Raw genomic sequence first — 20691 nt, 5'->3', positions numbered from 1 at the left:
AATTAACGCCATACCCATTCCGACGGTGGTAACTTACGTATATAATGTTGTTACCACCTTTCTACGATTGTTCCCTCCTGCTTCTTTCTAAATCTGTGACTCCCTACCTTACGAGAGTAATAGTTTTCAACACGAAACCAATCATGTGAATAAAATTATCCAATCACAGCGAGTCTAGTTCGACGCCGAACTCCAGACTTGGCATGGTGTTCCCACTTGCTGTACTTTTATACATGAAATTACATTACTTAAGGAGTGCACCCGCGTAAATACGATGTATCCACACGGAAATCCTAGTCCTTTTTTTCTCAGTGTAAGAATAATCAACCAGAACTGATGTATTCTTGGTCTCAACGTATTCTTTTATAGCCGTACGTTGGAGGCGGAGCCTGCGGAGGGGTTATAGGGGTCCTTCGTGGCTCTTCGTGTCCTTCTTCGTACTTCTTCGTAGGTGGCTTCTGTCGGCTGCTTGACGATCTTCGTGGAGAAGCGCAACGTTGTTATGTGTTTGTGTTGGGCAACATCGTTTCTGTGGTTTTTCTCAGGTTGTCCCATTTCCTCCCACATTTTCATTCTACCAATTAATTATTTTTTAAAATCACCATTTTTATTAATCTTCTCCTGTAGCCTAAAGGACATAACCTTGGAACGTTATATATTTCATTTCATTTTCATTTACTTCTTATACTTTAAAATATGTTAAGCTCTATTGATTCATCTTGATTTTCAATTTGAAGTATTCACTGTGCAGTTTTAAATTGGAAACAAGAGTTTTACTTTATAAGAATATCACCAATATGGGTTAAAGCTAAATGTGGTATTAAAATGTTTTAAATCCAGCCTCGGTATAGACTCAGTTTGTGATTTCTTTCCCCGCACTGTATGCATACGTTTCAGCTCTCAATAATCGTTTATGAAAGTATCGTAAAGTGCTTATGGGTTAAGAGTTATCGGGCGATAAAATTGTTTTAATGAGTTGCAGGTCGTGAAAGGCACGTAAAGTTTCTGGATTATGAATCCACAATATTCATTTTTTACGTTCATCGCTTAGTACAGAGTTGTCATTTGGGATTTCTTGTCATGTTTGTAAACCATCGTAATTTTATGCTTATATTACCATATCAGAGAGAGAGAGAAAGAAAGAGGGAGAGAAGTGTATTTTGTATTAGTTTTTTTTTTCCATGCTGGTTGGTTTTCTTAGCTTGTGATCGCTGTATCTATATTTCTTTTTCTGTTTGTCTTTCCTTCTGTATGACTCTTTTTGTCTTAGTATTCTGCGTGAAGAGAGATTCTACAGAGGTTGATACAGTTATATTGAGCTGAATTTGTGTGTACCACTTGTGATGTAACATGCCGTGTTTCCACCGCCGGTTGTGTTCGATCAGTAGGCCACTTCTATTGGTTATTGCCCGGTATCGGATATTTCCTTGAAGAGTCTGCGGTGCAGCTGGGCCATGGGTTTGCACCCCACTTCTTTTCACAGGATTTCCATAGGTCGGAGACGATGAGACAGGTGCTGCTTGAGGTGTCCGAAAGCACAGTAGTCCATTGGACTGGCATCTACATTCTTGACATGGATGTCAGAGACGAGAATTCCAGAATTTCCAGTTTCCTGTTCCATATGGCGATAGAATTTTTGCAATTCATTTCCCTCTCAGCAACGTGACATTGATTTCACTGCGTCCACACTGCTCTTGCCAGCGACCATGAAGCGTTAATCTCTGTGAATGGCGCAGTTGATTGTCTCCTGCGATGTGTAACATTTGCTGGCCATCCAACACTGTGTAGGGTTATTTCCGGAGGTCGCCATGCACTGAACTATAATTACGCAATAGCGAGGGAGTCCTGCTCACGGAAGTCCGGTTTCTAGCTGCTGGCATCGATGTAGTGGGCCCGGAACCCTGTGTCGCATATTTCCGTCTAATGTGTTTCACAGTGGCACTTGACATATTTCTACTTTACGCGTCGTAAAGAGCCATAATGAACTTCTTCCCGAATCTGTTCAGTTTCGGCAGCATCAGACTACGCTCAACCAGACTGGTCCTCTGCTTGACTAACAAAACACTGTTGCTTACTCGTGGCAACCTAACGGCGATAGGTTACGCATGCGGGGTATAGTTGCACATCGACTTCGGCTCAATATAACTGAATCAACCTCTGTAGTAACTTACCTAGGGAAACTAATGAGGTTAATAAAAAGTTGAGCAGTGTAGTATAACAACAGTCATGCATAAAGTATATATATATATATATATATATATATATATATATATATACTTACGATCGAAGATTTCTTTACAAAAAAATATTTTTTGTTATGAATTTTGTAATTCCTTATAGGGCTTTATTTATGCACCAGCCCAGAAGAATTGGAGAGAAGGAATAATGTATAAAAGAATTGATAGGTTAGATTTGATGTTATTGTATTAAAACAAGTTACGAAAACAGAATGCGTTGATAGAATTACAAGTAATACATTATAAAAATGGTAATTGAAGAAACATTTATTTAATTAACATAAAGTAAGTGAACCAGATGCTGTTTTATGGGACAGGAGAAATGAAATCTTTAATGTAACGTCTTACGATTACGTCTTGTTGGCTAAAGAAGGAACATGGTTAATGAATGTGAATAATTATAAAAGACTAGGCAGAATGGGAATTTGGGAAAAAACGGGAAATCCCCGATAGAACCTACGGGCGATGATGATGTGCACCACAAACTCACATGGGACTGGATCGAACCAAAGACTTCGGACACCGGATTGGAGCTTTGTACAGCCTTTTTAAAATCCCGTGTAATTATTTCTTAAACGGGTGTCCCACTAAGGTTATTTTTAGGATAATTAGTAACACTAGCAGTAATGCGATAGGGAAGAGCGTTGGCGTACCGTGTCGTAGGATAATACGCCATATAATAATTTCTAAAACGCGTGTTTCATTAAGGTGATTGTGGGGATAACAGAAACATTAGCAATAATGCGGTAAGGCTAGTCGCATACTGAGTAGAAGACAGGACAGGCAACCTCGTGGTCACACGTGAACGTACTAGACAAAGGCATGAATGTTGTGATTAAGATATACAGTCAATGCACTCAGGTCTCTCTCTCTGCATTCTACCTCGCCTTTCTCGATTTGGCTGTCTGGTCAATATGCTACTTGCCTTAGGAAGGTCGTTGAAGTACCGTGTGTCGTGTCGTGATGGTACGCCCATGCAATGAAGCCTCGTATCCGAATAGTCACACATGAACGTGCTAGACAAAGGCATGGACGTTGTGAGTAACGTATATGTACAATGCACTCAGGTCTCTCTCTCTCTGCATTCTCCCTCGCCTCCCTCTGCCTCGAAGTGGCTGTCTGGTCAATATGCTGCTAGCCTAAAGCCACATTGTCACGTTAGAAGAACTTGTAGCTGTCATAAAAAACAAAATCTTGAAACCCTACCATATTTCACCGTGTACACATAGTCTTGAAAGGGTCATAAAACACCGTTTCCATATTGCAAGGAGTTGAACGATGCGCAACTTTCTGGGACGTCTTGCTTGCTATCTGCTATCGCCCTCCCGCTGACATAAAAGGGAAACCAGTTTTGCCGCTTCCGAAACAACGGATTCTTTTGGACAGGCAGGGGAAGTGCGCCAAAATACACGTTTTTAATGAGGAGGTTCACTGTTTGTCCACTAGAGTGCAGTGCTGCATATGTGGAGAAACCTTTCTTGCCTTCAAGAAGCTGTAACATGTAAATAGTAAATAGAAAGATCAGGTTGATTTTTTTTATGACAGCTACAAGATTCATTTAACGTGGCAATGTGGCTTAAGGAAGGTCGTTGAAGCACCGTGCGTCGTGTCGTGTCGTGAACACGCAACGATGTTTTTAAAACATGCTCCAGTAAGACGATTATTAGAATAACCGATAACTCTCAATAATACGTACAGCAGGAAGTATAGGATTCCCTGCAATGTAGCACAAAACATATTCCTAAATGAATCAGATAGTCTATTTTATTTATTTTATTTCTTCTTTGTGCAAGGAAGAAGCAAACTTCTTTAAGAATCTCACATTTTCTTTCTTGGTGTTGACTTGATTGTGATTGATCTAAACTGGCATCAAAATCCACACTTTCTTGAATGTAACTATTAAACTGTTTCTTTTCTCGTCTGTAACGAAATGACTTCCGACTGGTTTTTATTCTTCTTCTCATCTTCTATCTCATTTCATTTGAGTTAACTGATTTTAGCTCAGTTGTTTTTATCATATATATATACACATCAGCCTATGTGAGAGGTTATGCCTGTTCTTACTACTTCCTGTATGATGCATAGGTTTTATGTTTGCTCGCGCCAGTTTTTTTTTCTCACTTCTCTCCGTCTAATCTTAGCTCCACGTTGAGAGAAACAGAAACAAACAACAAGCGAAATACGTAATTAACTATTTCCGGTATCATGTAACGTGTATTCAAGAGTTCGTCTTCATAGCAACTAATTTTGGAATAATTGCGGTTTGTTGAACTGCACCTAACAACATTTCCGTTTTCCAACAGGAAATGATGTTAAGAATATAATACAGCTTTTTTGATCAAATGTATTCACTAATATGCAGACACTAAACTATTTTGTTTGCCAGGACTTACCTTGCTCTTGAGACGAAATTCGGGACTGCCTCGTCTCGTCTCGGAAGGATATCGTGAAAATGTTTCCTCGTTTTGAAAAGTATATCTTATTCTATTAGAAGATCTGTGTTTCGTCTTGTTCTGTAGGCGATACTAGCTAGGACAGAGATATCCGAATTAGTGAGTCCGTGTGTTCACGAATCCTTTAAGTATGTAAGGAAACTGAGTTCGAGTGATCTCGAGTCCCAATGAACCTGGTAAGCTTGAGCTCAAGTCTCATTAAGGATAGTGAGTTCGAGCCCTTAGTGAGTGCGAGACCAATGAGCACGAGCTACAATGAGGATAGCAAGCCCAAGCTCAAGCCAGTGCGAGTCTGAGATAGTGTGTGCCTAATTGAGATTAGTGAGCATGAACTTAATTGAGAATAGTGAGTCGGAATTAGCGTGAGTCTCATTGAGATTAATGAGCACGAATCCCATTGAAGATAGTGATCCTGAGTTAACGCGAGCCTCTTTGAGATTAGTAAGCATGAGCTCCATTGAGTATAGTGGACCTAAGATAGGGTGGGCCTCATTGAGATTAGTGAGCGTGAGCCCTATTGAGGATAGGAATCTGAGTTAGTATGAACCTCATTAAGATTAGTGAGCGTGAACCTTATTGAGGATAGTGACCCTGAGCTAGCGTTAACTCATTGAGGTTAATGAGCGCGAATTCCATTAAGAATAGTGAACCTGAGCTAGCATGAACCTCATAGAGAATAGTGAGCATGAGCTCTATTGAGGATAGTGAACCTATGATAGCGTGATCCTCATTGATATTTATGAACCTGAGCTAACTTGAGCCTAATTAAGATTCATGAGCGTGATCTCCATTGAGGATAGTGAATTTAAAATAGCGTGGGCCTTGTTGGGATTAGTGAGTGTGTGCTCCATTGAGGATAGTGAACATGGGATAGCGTGAGCTTTATTGAGGATAGTGACCCGACCCTGAGCTAGCGTGAACCTCATTGAGGTTCATGAGCGGGAATTCCATTGTAGATAGTGAACCTGAGATAGCGTGAACCTTATTGAGAATAGTGAGTGCGAGCTGTATTGAGGAGAGTGAACCAGAGATAGCGCGAATTCCATTGTGCATAGTGAATCTGAGATAGCGTGAGCCTTATTCAGATTAGTGAGCGTGAGCTCTATTGAGAATAGTGAACCTGAGCAAGCGTGAGCCTAATTGAGGGTAGCGAGAGGCTCATTGAGATTAGTGTGTGTGAGCCTCATTGAAGTTAGGAACATGAACCCGTGAGAGAACGAGTGATCTCTGGTTCCAAAATTCGCATCTCTGATCAGGACCACGTTGGGTAAAAGGCTACTAATCGTTAGAGAGATCTAGTATATATGACAAAAAGTTGGATAAATCGAGAGAAATTCACATGTGATAAAAGAGTATGAGCTAAGTATCAAACACAGCAGAAATTAACTTTCTTGTCTAGAAACCATTAACATTTAAAATGAAAAATCTTGAGCCTCAATTCTTGTTTCGTATTTATCCCTCGATTGAATGAGTCTTACAAAGCAAAGCGCAAGAAGCTACCCGGTTGGAAGGTAATATGACAGGCATGATACATTTGGGAGATATATAAAGTCGATTGAGTTTATCATATCCTTCTACTAGATTTTGCTTTGTTATAACCAGGGCCCGGATTTTGTTGACAAGTCAACTTTTTTCTGTTACGCATAGGACAAGGCAAGTTCAAATAAAAACGTTATCCATCAACTTTAGGTTCTAAAATTATATTTTTTTAGGGTCAACTTTTGGTCACTTTTTGCCGTTTTGAAGTTTCAGGTCATTTTCAATTATTTTAAGGTCACTTTTAGGTCACTTATGACCTTTTTATTCTTTTTCTTCTACATAAGTAAATCTTAAAATGAACACTGTTTACGAATGTGAAAAAGACGAAGGTAAATCATCTATTTTTATGCTTCCTGGGGTGGAAAAACTACATTCTTAACAAGCTAATGAAAACAAAGCTGTAGCGGGATGACGAAAGGTAGGGGTTGTTAGGTGGCCAAACAGATAGTTTTGGGTTGTTGACCACAAAAGGATGTGATCACGTGAATAACTAAAAATGGATTAGATGGCGTACAAAGATTTTAAACAGAGTTTTTATCTATTATTCTCAAGGAGTCTACACTTGCAAACTTTTATTGTTTAAGAGTGCTTCCTAGTTTCAACTCGGGAGTGAATTGACGCATTCAGTACGTACAATGCCGAACCATGGACTGATCAATGGACATAAATGATCAATGGACTGCAACTAACTGAAACAAAACTTTGTGAATATGAGTGAGAAACGTTAATTAAAATCTAATAGATATTTTTAAAATAGTCAATGTTTAACAAAATAAACGTTTTTAAAAAACGCAAGTTTTAAGGTCAATTTTTGTGAATTTTAGGGTCATTTTACAGGAATTTTCGTGTCTTTTTATATGTCACTTTTTAGAAAATTAAAGATCAACAAGATCCGGGCCCTAGTTATAACTATAAATATCCTTATGCATAGGATCTGTACCATCTGCCACTTGGTGCTACAGCGTTTACCTCATCTGCTGTCAATCTCTATTTCTTTCTATCTATCATTATTCTTCTACTTTTGTTTATCTTCATATTTTCCAAATCTTTGTTCACATCTTCCAGCCATCTCTTTTTGGGTCTCGCTTTTCTTATGGAGTGGACCTTCCTTTCATTATCTTTTTCGACGTTGCTTTATCATCCTGCATTTTTTTCCCGTGTGTCCCAGTCATCGTAGTCGTTGTACTTATGTATATATATATTTTTTTTCCTTCAATTGCTTCATCCACCGCCTCTAGTGTTCCATCTTCTACTGCTGGTCCATGTATTTTCCTTATGCTCTTCCTTTCGAAAATTCTGAGTGCATTCTCTTCACATTTGTTAACGTCCACGTCTCTCCACCACAGGTAGCAATCAATGTTATTAACGTCTTGATGCATATAGTCTATACTTAAGAGAAACTTAATTTTCTGTACTAGATACTACGCTATATTTTTGTATACTATACGTAAATATAGAACGCCTGTGTATTAAGACAGTCAGTTACATTTTTATTAGTGGTCTGGAAATGTTTCTTCCACGTTTTTCGATCTTCAGCTTCCACATCCCAATACTTTCTTCTTCTTATATTTTTTAAATCATCAATCAGTTGTGTTCTTCCTACTACTCGCTTTCCTTCCATTTGTTCCTTTGTAGCATTATGAAGAAGGTTTTTCTTCTCAAGATGTGTCCAATCTATCCTACGAAAGATACTGGTTAAAATCATGGTCTTCTCTTTTATTCACTTGAAACAGCTTCGTTTGTTTCTCTCTCCGTCCTTTACATCTTATACATCTTTCTCCAACACAACATTTTGAAGCACTCTGCTGCAACTTCCGTAATATCCAAACCTCAGTATCATAAAATCCTATGCTCCAAATATAGCATTTGACCATTTTGTTTCCTGATCCAATGATAGGCCTGCGTGTTAGGAACAGTAAGAAATAATACGATCTTGAAATTCTATAGTACGTGTACTGTGACTCATTGATAGATCGCTTATCTCGTGCGAGGGCTTGTTCATTCGATCCCAGACCATATGAGTTCCTGGTAGACAACATTGTCTTCGTGAATTTTTATGGATCTTTTGTTTTTTCCTAATTCTTTCACAATCACACACTGGCGTAAGATATAAGCCTAGGATGTTAACTAAAGAAATTCATGAGACTTTAAGTATCTTGCGAACACTGGGATTAAATACTTATTATGAGTGAAATTTGAAATTTTACACTGGTTCCTTCATTGTCGAGCGAAACTAGGCCATGCGTAACGCACACCATTTGTAGTCTCGAGTTTAGTTCCTGATGGGAGTGCTCGCCTTGAATACAATAGTAGTCCGGTCCGGATCCCACTTTTAAACAGTAGATTCTATTTTATATAACGATCGCCCAATCAAACAATGGAGATCACATATTGTTACTTTAGAAATAAAAGAGAATAGTTAAATTACATAAAGACATTTTCGTTTCCTACATGAGGAATAACTGAAAACCAAAGGTAGTTTTGATCAGAGCCAATGTTCTGACCACACATCAGTCAATTTAAAGCTGTCTTACCAGCCATATTCCTTCGTGGAGTGCAAGATCAAGAAGTTTAATTCAGTTTAAAGTAGTTTACAAATTTTTACTAGATGGGACAGAGTTTCACAATTTATATATGCGCTAAGTGGCATTAAAAGACTTCAACGTCCTTTGGAAAAGCTATTTTGGTTAGAATGGAATGTAATTTTAGTTATTTTGACTAAATGTTATCATAAAATTTTCGTTATAATTAGAGTTAGTGGAAGGTGTTATAATAACGCGTTGCCTGAAGACAAAGTTTTTTTTGTCTATTTGTTTCGATTTTATAACCTGTGAAATGTAAAGAAAGGGTAATTATATTATTACTTTTTTCACATGAAAATAGTTATCTTCGTTTTTATTTTCTTATTTAAAAAAAATCTCGTAAAAAACTAATAATGATACATCGTTAACACCACCTTTATACATGCAAAGCATGTCAGTTTTAGGAACATTTGATGAGAAGAAGGGGGGGGAAGAAAAAGGTATTTTAGAAAAAAAAGAAATCTGAAAATACGATGCAAAAGACGCGAGGTAAAAAAAAAAGGAACGGAAAGAAAAAAAAACAACTAAGATTCTTCTTATATGATGAGAAAGAGCCTAACTTCGTATATAACGACCTTATTTCATAAAAGTTCAAACTTGCCGTGCATAAGTTTGTCAAAGAACCTTTATTATGCAAACTTTACTTCATTTTGTAGCTTAAAGGATAGTCGCGGGAGCAGAGCGGACGAGAATGAAGAGTTACGTGATGTGATTGGTGGAAAATTCTAAGAGATGAACTTTTCTTTTTTTAAGTAAAAACCTGGTGAGAAATTTGTGCAAACTCGGAATGAGAAGATAGATGTTTTAGACTGCAGATTTAAGATAATTATATATATATATATATATATATATATATATATATATATATATATATATATATATATATATATATATATATTATATATATATATGATTTCTGCGCAGGTCTCTTACAAATAAGAAATTTTAGTTGTCTTTTTTTCCCTTTCATCCTTGACATGAATGTAAATTATATTAAGTTCCATATAAGAAAGACTCTCTAAATGATATAGTTAAAAATCGCGGACTTCTAAACAATTTTGAAAAACCTACCAGTATGGACGTACGCAAGATGTGGGTCTTGGAGGCCCGGACTCCTTCCCCCGAAATCCTAACTTTTCCGTAAACTTAGTGTAATTTCAGAGGCGATTTTACGAATTTTAATATAATTTATCCTTGTATTGAATTTTGACACCCCTAGAAACAAATTACTGCATACGTGCATGTCTGCTACTGCTGTGTATATAAAACTATTTTCTTTCATAGTCTATAACATGTTTCAATATCTTGTATTGTATCGGTTGATTTTTGGTTTAGTTATTTTTGGTTTGCAAAATTATCAGGTACTATTAGAATTACTGTGTTAGTAGACCAAATGTTCTACGCGTTTGTATGACAGAGCTTCGTGGTTTCTGAGTTACACCGGGTTTGGATGAGTTACGGATCTGTTCAGTCAAGATTATAAAGTTTGTTCCATTCTATTATTCACATACAAGAGTATCCATAGGCGAGTTCTAGGATGCAGACTGTACTTGTGAGATTATTTAGGAAGGACGTCATTTTTCATTGAAAATGGTAGAAACAAACTGGAGAACCGATTTTTTTTTTTTTTTTTTTTTTTTTTTTTTTTTTTTTTTTTTTTTTAGAAAGAAAGGTGTATGTGGGGAACATGATGGTTTATTTGCTGGGAAGATTGGTAAATTTGAAAGAAAGAATGGTCATTTTGAGGCAAGAAAGATAAATTGAGGGGAAGAATGGTAAATTGAGAGGAAGAAAGGTAAATTTGGGAAAAAGAGTGATAAAATTGGGTGAAGAAAGGTAAATTTGGGGGAAAGAATGGTAGATTTGGGGGGAAAGAATGGTAAATTTGGGGGAAAGAATGGTAGATTTGGGGGGAAAGAATGGTAGATTTGGGGGAAAGAATGGTAAATTTGGGGGAAGAGCGGTAAATTTGGATGAAGAAAGGTAAATTTGGGGAAGAAAGATAAATTTGGAGGAAGAATATAGGGAGATAAATTTTGGGGAGTGATAACTTTGGGGGGACGAATGGTAAATTTGGGGGAAGAATGGTAAATTTGAGAGAAGAAATGTAAATTTGAGGGGAAGAAAGATAAATTTCAGGAAAGAACGCTAAATTTGGGAATTGGGCCCAAGCCTTTGAAAGGGAAATGGACATTTTTGCTAATATATATGTTAAAGAAGAAATTGAAGAAAATATAAAATTTTATGTAATACAATAATATTGACATTCAAATAATCAGTCTTGGTTTATCGTTCCTGTGGTACATGCAGAAGTGCAGATTGCAGTTTTCAAGTACGAATTTGCTATTGTCTCGTAAATGTTTATAAATATGATATAGACAAGCTATTGCAAAACGTGGCAACATTGTAATACTCGTATTTGTATATGCTAGCACTTTTAAAAGAAAATTTGGAAGGTCATTTTCATGATCCTTAAAGACTACCCCATAGTATAGTAATTTATGATATTCTTTTCTGTATTTCAGAATGTGTTGAGGGAATTGGAACAGAAGAAACCCCAGTTGGATGAATTGGTCCACACTGCCGAGAGTCTTAAGGCTGATTCTAACCGACAACAGCTCCATGGAAAAGGTAAGTACCAGTTCTATTACTTTCTTTGCGTTAAAATAATACTCAGTGACTAGAAATTGAAATTAAAATTTATCTTTCTTTTTACATGTGTGAATTAACTTCTCGTTCTGATATGTAAGTCCCTCAAACTTGTATCCACCATGTTTATTGGCGTCTAAGACTCTTAGTTACCGGAAAATAATACTCCAAAATGAAATGCGTCTTATGCGCCAACACAAGAGATTTTGGCTGTTTCAATTTCAGTAAGTTTCTTCGATTCCCTGCTGTTTAATGTCTTTGTTGCTTACTTATGGTATACAATAGCATCGGAGTTACATAGAGTTCAGTGACACAGTAAACACAGTTTGGATACAATCGTTTTATTTATTCGTTTCAGTGTGTATGCTCTTCTCTGGACGCGCATGCACTATGGACATTCCTAAACGTGCGTGTGATTCTACATTTAGTTGAACATGTTCCTGAACTATTCAGGCATACTAACAAATCTTTATATGCCAAAGCTATCCAGATTAGTCATTTAATAAGATAAGTGTTTTACTGTCGCAGGGAGTGTATCGAAAGGTGAATGCAGTTTTTGTTTCTTGAAATGTATTGTTTTAATTTTTAAACTCAGAAGTGCAAGTTTTTACTTGGATACCTCTCATACAAAAGCTAAGTTATTGTGAAAAAGAGAAAAATAAGCAGTTATGATAAAAATAAGTGTTGGTTGTATTGAAATTAAGCGTTCCTTTGAGCACCTAAGCTATGTGACACGTGGACCTATACTTAAAGATGGAATCCAAACCGCCGTAGTGCGTTTCAGGGCACTTTTATCGGGAATCAAACTCGAAATATTGTGGATCAAAGGCGCGCACCCTAACCACTAGACCAGCAGGAAAGATAATAAAATAGGTCTGTGATACGTTATAGAAATTGGGTTTCCAGTTTTGAATTTCACAAAGAAAAAAAAAACTTTTTGAACTCGTATTAAGGATTTATAATTGAAAACTCGCTGTAGAAAACAATGTAAGTGCAAAAAACAATAGTCGTTGTAACAGTAGAGACAAAAGATAGTAAATTGTGCCCAAGCGTCACAAAAATAGAAAATATCATTGCTTAGAAATACAACCTAGCATATAACGAAGTCAAGCTATGTATGGAAATCTAACCAAGGGCGCCGATTTCTCTGTAAATTTGGTGGGGGGAGGGGCACTCAGACACAGAAGGTATGTATATGAGGATGTTAAGACAAATTGCACTCAAATTATGCCAAATATTGTATATTCATAAATATAATAGTGGTCCACGTGCGAATCGGCGCCTTTGAATCTAAGACATAAACGTATTAAAAAACTAAAATAAGTGAAACAATTTCAAGGTGACATTTACATTGTCTTCTACAGCGAATCTTCAGTTATTACCTGGAGGTCAGATGTTTTGTTGTAATTCAATTACGATTTACGTTTAGATCCTTATAAATGCAACGTTTTGTGTGAAATAGACAGTTAGGTTGAAATACTTATTTTTAGACATAAAAATTGTTACTTCAGCTTGAATTTTTCATAAAACGCACATATACCGTTTCACTTATAGCTGGTACATAGTAATGATTTTCCTCTCCTGTAAGAGAACCCCTTGCCTAGTTATCACAAAGTCTCTCGAAAATCTGTTATGTCTTTGTCAGAGAAGGAAAAGTATTTAAAACTTCCCATAAACGATAATGACTTACCATTAAAAAATATATAGCATTTTTCTTTCATATGCTATCGCTTCAAATGCTTGATCAGCAGTTACCTTCACCCACCTTGTCGTTTCGTTTTACGGCTTTTTTTTCTCTCCCCTCCTTCTGTACTCCACTGTTGTGCTCATCCCTCATTCTGTCTTCAAACATATCGAGTACGTGAGTAACAAACTAAGGGAATGTTGCTATGACAACGGTTTCTCTCCCCCTTGCGTACATTTTCGCTTGATCTCTCGCGACAGGATCAACTGAGCGCGTCCTTCGCTTCTCATCCTATATAGTTTGTTCTGACATCCACAAAAGCAATATTATCAATTCCCAGGCGGAGAGTACTACTCACTTCTTTTTATTATTTTGTTTAGTAAACAGATTACGCAAATTAATCCTACTCCCATGACTTGGCCAAAAGCATCGTTTATATTCTAGTCTAAGGAATCATACAGGTGAAGTATTCTGATTGCCTAAAATATAGGTCGAGTAATCAATGCATTTCCATGTTTCAGGATTAGTATTAATGTAGTTAAAATTTAAAAACAGTTATTCGGAGGGTTATTCAGGGGTAGTTGCAAGTAAAGACGACCAGAATGCAAAGTACGTCATGACGCGTGTGAGTCTAACATTTTTGGACCGGCGACAGAAAACAGTTAAAACATTCAAGCTAGTTAAGTAATAGAAATTAAAAATTTGTATTTAAAACTATCTTGTTTACACAAGAAAAATCAAGGTTTAATCAAGCTCGTGTTTGAAAACGATTTATCTATATTTTTAAATGACATTTGGAAGTGACTCGTTTACATTTGGAAATGACTCATTTGCATTTGGAAATGCCGTATCTGCGTTTGATGAGAAGTGTCTTACTGTATTTGGAATTTTCTCATCTATATTTGGAAATGGCTCATCTATGTTTGAAATTACATTTGGTTACATTTGGAAATGAGTTACCTACATTCGAAAATGCCTTATGTGCATTTAGAAATGATCCACCTACACTTGGAAATGACTCATCTACATTTGGAAATGACTTATCTACATTTAGAAATGAGTCAACTACTGTACTTTGGAAACAAGTTATATACCTTTGGAAATGTTATATTTTCATTTGGAAATAAGACATCTACATTTGGAATTAGCTGATCTGCATTTGGGATTGACTCATCTATATTTGGAAATTACTCATCTACATCTGGAAATGACTAATTTACATTAGGAAATGACTCGTCTACATTTGGAAATGACTAATCTACATTTTGGAAATGATTAATTTACATTAGGAAATGACTCGTCTATATTTGGAAATGTCACATCTATATTTGGAAACTACTCATCTACATTTGGAAATTATTAATTTACATTAGGAAATGACTCGTCTACATTTGGAAATGTCACATCTATATTGGAAATGACTAATCTACATTTGGAAGCGACTCATTTACATTCTTGGTCCTGTAGAATTACTGTTGGCCACGAAACAAAACGAGAAGAATTTTTGTGAGGAGATACGAGACGAGATTTTTTTCAATACAAACATATGTAATTTTCGAGACGAGAATGAACTTTCAGGACACGTTTTCGTGACAAGACAGCAGTAAATCTACTCTCGTGAGCAGAAGTACGTACAATATACACCTAGTTTGCTTACGGTAATGCTAAATCAATATTAAATGCAGTTTCGATCCTAAATCCTACTCAAAGGAATGAAAAATGTACGCTGATTAGATGCTACTTGAAATATGATGAAGGTTTAATTTTGGTTTAGGGGTAATTTTCTTGGAAAAAAGACAGGAAAAGGTGCTAGAAATAAAGTGAAAAAAAAACAATGAGAGTGCTAATTCCATCAATTATTTTAACAACTATTCCTTTATGTAATTGAAAGTTACTTAATAGAAATTACATTATCTCTATAATATAAGATGTTTCAAAAAGAATTATCCGATTTAAAATGTACAAAGTAAAAAAGAAAAAAAAGTTCTTGCCGTTCTTGAGCAGTGATAAACAAAGAGCAATACAGTGGATGGTACGTACCTTTAGGCTTCAAAGTAATCTATATCAGCATCCAACGCCTTTTGCCAGCGTTCCTGCAGCTACACGATACCTTGGTGATAAAACTCAGCGGTCGTAAATGCAAAGAAGTCTGTGAGTGCGTTCCCCATTTTTTCCTCATTTCTGAAGGATCTCTCACGGAGGTAGTTGTCAAAGAAAGAAACAGGTGGTAACCTATTAGTGCAATGTCCGGTGAATATAGTGCATGGTACAGTGTCTCCCAACTAAGTTGCTGAATGGTCTATTGGGTCCTCTTGCCACATGTGGCATTATCGTGCAGGAACAGCACAACCTTACGATTCGCCAATGCCGTCTTCAATTGGCACAATGCACGGTGCACCCTTTGCAATTGCTGAAAGTAGAAGTCAGCATTGATGGTCTGACCAAGTGTAAAGAGCTCGTAATGCACCACTTGCCGGCAATTCCACTATGCTGAGGGTATAACCGTTCGTGGAAATAAAATGAAATTAAATCTTTAAGTTTTACGTCTCACGGTTATGCCGGCTAGCTTAAAGGAGACGGTGATGATGAGAAATGAATGAAATGGTGGAATGAATAAAGTGGAAGGAAACGGGATAACCCCGAGAAAAACCACGCACATGGTGTTTGTCCACCACAAAGTTAACTTGGCGCGAGCTGGGATCGAACCAGAGACCCCATGCACCAGAGGTCCGCTGAGCAACCGCGGCCTCCTATAACCGTTCGTAGGTGCATTGGGATCTTCTGGTGTGAGGAACGAGGTCACGCTGTATAGCTCTATAGTTTTCATGACATCATTAGATGAAGAGTGTGCACCAATCTCCACGGACGTCGAAGGCGACGCTATATTAGTGTGTCAATGCGTTAATTTACGCTGACCATGTTGTCCTATTCTCAAAACTTGGAATTTCTGGATTTTGAGAACGAGAACATTTGAGAAATCGACCCACTCAAAAACAATTAATATTTTAAAAGAATACCACGTTGCACAATGAAATTTATAACTTTTCTGCTGAATGTAGACAAAGTTTTAATCAGTATAGATTCCATCTGGGGTTTTCAACTCATTTCTTTATATACGGAAATATACTTTGTATGTAATAAATTGAAAAGAAAATCAGCAGTAAAATTATAAAATAAAATTCCCGTTGAATTTAATGGAAAATGTAAACTAATTATCTCTAAATATCAGTGAGGTGAAAAGTCGTATGTGTATGTGTACGTCCATCCGGGAGACACAAATATCAAGAATTGCATGCGTCCGTGCGGAAGACACAAAATCTCAAGAACTGCGTGCGTCCGTCCAGGAGATACAAAATCGCAAGAACTGCATGTGTCCGTGCGGGCGGCATAAAATCTCAAGCACTGCATGCGTCTGTGGGGGAGACACAAAATCTCAAGCAGTGCATGCGTCCGTGCGGGAGACACAAAATCTCAAGAACTGCGTGCGTCCGTCCAGGAGATACAAAATCGCAAGAAATGCATGCGTCCGTGCGGGTGACACAAAATCTCAAGCACTGCGTGCGTCCGTCCAGGAGATACAAAATCGCAAGAACTGCATGCGTCCGTGCGGGTGACACAAAATCTCAAGCACTGCATGCGCCCGTGCGGGTGACACAAAATCTCAAGCACTGCATGCGTCCGTGCGGGAGACACAAAACCTCAAGAACTGCATGCGTCCGTCTGAGAGACACAAAACCTCAAGAACTGCATGCGTCCGTCTGAGAGACACAAAATCTCAAGAACTGCATGTGAAGGATCACCACCAATTTTGGCGATGATGTGGAACATCAAAAGTTAGGTATCGAACCCATTGATGGAAGTTATATTTAAACTGGAAATTGTTTTTAAAAAATCCTATTTTAACGTTGATCGATGTAGAAAAAATTGTAATGGATAATTAAAAGCGGTTTCATGTAATTGGCTAAATGTCTCCAGAAGGCATTTCATATCCCTCCTTAATTCTCTACTAAAACCGGAGGTTATATAAATCCATCACAACTTCCGGTTTCAGTTTTGATCTTCTTAGACCAAAAACAATAAGAAAAAACGAGAAGTGTTGTTTCCTTTTATTTGAATCAATTTAACGTTATAAGAATAGGTACCATTTTTCTCTTAATCCTCTCTTCAAACCGGAAGTGGTAGATATCAATCACTTTCAGCTGGTTTCAGTATTGATTTACAAAGAGCAAAACCAATAAGAAATACCGAGAAGCGTTTCTTTTTTTTCTCGAATCAACTTAGCATTCTAAGAATAGGCCACTTTCTCTCTCAACACTCTTTTCAAAACCGGAAGTGGCAGAAATCAATCATTTCCAGTTTTAACGTTGATCGCTAAAGAGTGAAATTGATAATAGATATCGAAAAACGGTTTTCTGTAATCAATTAAACGTCCCAAGAACATATTCGATCTCCACTCATCTATTTACTAAAACCGGAAGTGATAAAAATTGACTACCCCTTCTGGTTTCAATATTAATTGAGAAAATATCCAAACTCCCTCACGTGTTGTACACGTGTCGCTGCTACTTGTTTTAAATGATGTAAGAAATAGGCATCTCAGTACATTACATCATTTCTCCGTATTGCGTGACCTCAAACTCACACGCAAATGCATTATTCTGGTTTCCATTCTGTTCCTCGTGCGAATGCGTTTGCGTGTGTATGTTTGTGTGTGTGCGTGAATAAATGTGCATTAGTCTACCCAAGTGCTTTGATGTAGAGGGTTGTGCTAAAATCCGTCCACAAACAGAGACATGTAATCAAGCACGGTGCTTGTTCTGTGGTTGGCTTCCAAAAGGATTATTTTCTGCCAGTGGTACGTGATCCAGAGAATTCGCCCAGTTGCAGTAACACACAATTTCCCATTGCTGCCTTGACTTGTGTTATTATTTTGCGTGTAATGAAAAAAAAATCTCAGTACACAACCTGCGTCAAACTAATATTTTGCGCACAATCTGAACTGTATGGCAGTGAATTCTCCGTTATACGAGTATATAATTATTAATATCATTTGAACGTCGACTATTATTTTATTAGGATCACATACTAGGTAGCGTTATAAAATTGTAATTACCTCTGTAATCCTTCCGTCTTCCGTGCATTACTTCACACATTTACTCTTGAACGAAAGCGACATTTTAAAATTCAGTTTTTTTTCCTAATAGACAGCTAGAGTGATTATTATCTCAGTAGACAGTTAGAGTGATTATCACCTACATAGACAGAATGATAATTATCTCGAGAGACAGTTAGAGTGATTATTATCTCGATAGACAGTTAGAGAGATTATTATCTCCATAGACAGCTAGAGTGATTATTATCTCGATAGACAGCTAAAGTGATTATTATGTCGGTCGAGTTGGTTAATGGTGTTAATCCGCTAACATCTTCACAGATAAATTTCCCATTCATTAAAAAAAAAAGTTTTGGGGTAACGGTATTATCCAACCTGAAAACATTGAAACCTATGGGTTGTATAAGCATCTAGGTGGAAATATTTAAATCGTAAATCATCATAAAAGCAAGTTCATTCATTCATAAATGCACATTTTAAGTTAGCACTCTTTACTCCCTTTAGTAGAGTTTATTTTAATAATATCCTGTATTCTGTGCAGCACCGTCACTGTAATTAAACGAAGTACACACCGCTGTAATTACGCGCAGCACATTACAGTGCAGTCTCTTTAAAGGAATAAAATCAAAGAAAAATATAGTATGAAATATAAGAATTCCAATTTTTATTATTGTTTTTAAAGAAACGTTTCTTTTAACTTAGACACAAGATATGATAAAGATAATACATCTTTACGCTTATCTTCAAAACCGGATGACTATTGTATTTTAAGGACTAAGATCCCCTCCTTACTGCGTAGCTGCCAGAAGTAACAGCAAAAGAATGCCTGAAGGAAACAAAGAAAGAATGAAACAAAATGAAATAACGCTTATCTACCCAAGCTTTGGTTGCACGCAAGATTATATACACACACACACTACATTCCTCCACATGGAGAAGGAAAATATTTCCGTGTTCCATAAATAAACATACGTTTTCCTATGTATAACAATGTTCTCAATAAAGATGTCTTTGTTTTGCTGTTATATCACGCATTTATGTTTGCGGATAGATAGCCGCTACAATAGATGAGACAAGGCTCGACAAAAATGCTCGAGGGCAGAACTTTTCGTTTGAAGTTAAGAAGAGCGCTGTTTAATACGATGCGTTGATTAAATCTTCCAAAACATTTGGTGATTATTACTATCGAATACACTACATTCTCGATAGTGCAGCCGTTTCTTGCACGTACAAGATTATTCATAAAAGAATTGTGTATTCAGATGCTATAATCTTGACATAAATCACCTACAAAATATTCGTCTTGGGATGCCATACACTTCTGTCAACGGATTCTTTCATTGTTGGAACTCAAGAACTCATTAGCGGCTAAATGGTTAGCACACTCAGTTTCCTCGCGACTAAGTCTATGGCTATTTGGAAATGCGTTTTCGAAGCGTTACCCCCTAGAGCGAACGTGACCAAGGTGGCTATTTGGTAACTTTATTTTTGGCAGAATTATAAATCATACTGTAAGCCAGTCAGGGTTTCCAGGTCTTTTTTTTCTTTGCCAAGTCCAGGTCTATAATAGCAGAGTTCCAGTACTCTGCACAAATCATCTTCAAAGCAGCTGTTTCTTGCTAAAATCCCCTTGCCTGGCAACACGTCTTTCCTTTTTTCCCTCCTTTTAACATCTTTTAAATAGTAGGCGGTCGATTGTTCCGAAACGCACCAACTGACGTTTTCTCCGCGTTTTTTATTGCTTTCGCGTTTGTAATTAGTCATCCACATTTAAATACATGGTCAACGTATTCCAAGCGTATGCAAGAGCAATAAAATCGCTTTGCAATCGCTGCAGTTAGCCGGGTACTAAGTTATAAATGAACGAACCAATCAACGAAACCTATACTACTACTATTATTGGAGCTAAGTTGCTGTTTATTCGACTTGGGCGTTTGTTTGTCCACATACTCCTCCGAGATACCTGAACCGTTCTTAAGAGTCTTCATCCCGGCGAAATTAAAATACCGCTATTTTACATTAATTATGTGATATCTTCAAATAGATAAAAGATAATCGAAATGTGGAACAAGAGCGCCCTAGACAATATCATTTTACATGAGAAACCGTTATCACGACTCACTTATCTGCTTTCAATTTCGAGTCATTTTGAAATCGGCATTTATTTTCGCGTTTCTAAACAGCTGAAAACATAAAGCCACTAGCTGACTTGTGATAACGGTACCTCACGCAAAATAATATTGTCTAGGGCGCTCTTCTTCCATATTTCAATTATCTTTTATCTATTTGAAGATATCACATAATTACTGCAAAATTAGCGGTATTTTAATTTCGCCGGGATGAAGACTCTTAACCAAATTCGGCATGGTGATTCGAGAGCTTGTGCGTGCGTAAGAGGTCGCATGTCTCGATTGGACATACGATTGAGGAATAA

General features: G+C 37.0%; 1 protein-coding gene across 8 annotated transcripts in view; it reads left to right on the top strand.

Moving 5' to 3' along the window:
* Nucleotides 1-20691, top strand: part of Dys (Dystrophin) — a 1830839-nt gene that overhangs the window by 1021531 nt on the left and 788617 nt on the right. For all 8 annotated transcript variants that reach the window (XM_081729421.1, XM_081729456.1, XM_081729463.1 and 5 more), the window contains one exon: nt 11337-11442. In XM_081729421.1, coding sequence (XP_081585547.1) covers nt 11337-11442 — 106 coding nt within the window. The remainder of the gene's footprint in view (nt 1-11336; nt 11443-20691) is intronic.

This window comes from Thermobia domestica, chromosome 1, assembly GCF_964235325.1.
Source record: "Thermobia domestica chromosome 1, izTheDome1.hap1.1, whole genome shotgun sequence".
Taxonomy (NCBI): domain Eukaryota; kingdom Metazoa; phylum Arthropoda; class Insecta; order Zygentoma; family Lepismatidae; genus Thermobia; species Thermobia domestica.
This window is presented reverse-complemented; position numbering and strand designations above follow the sequence as displayed.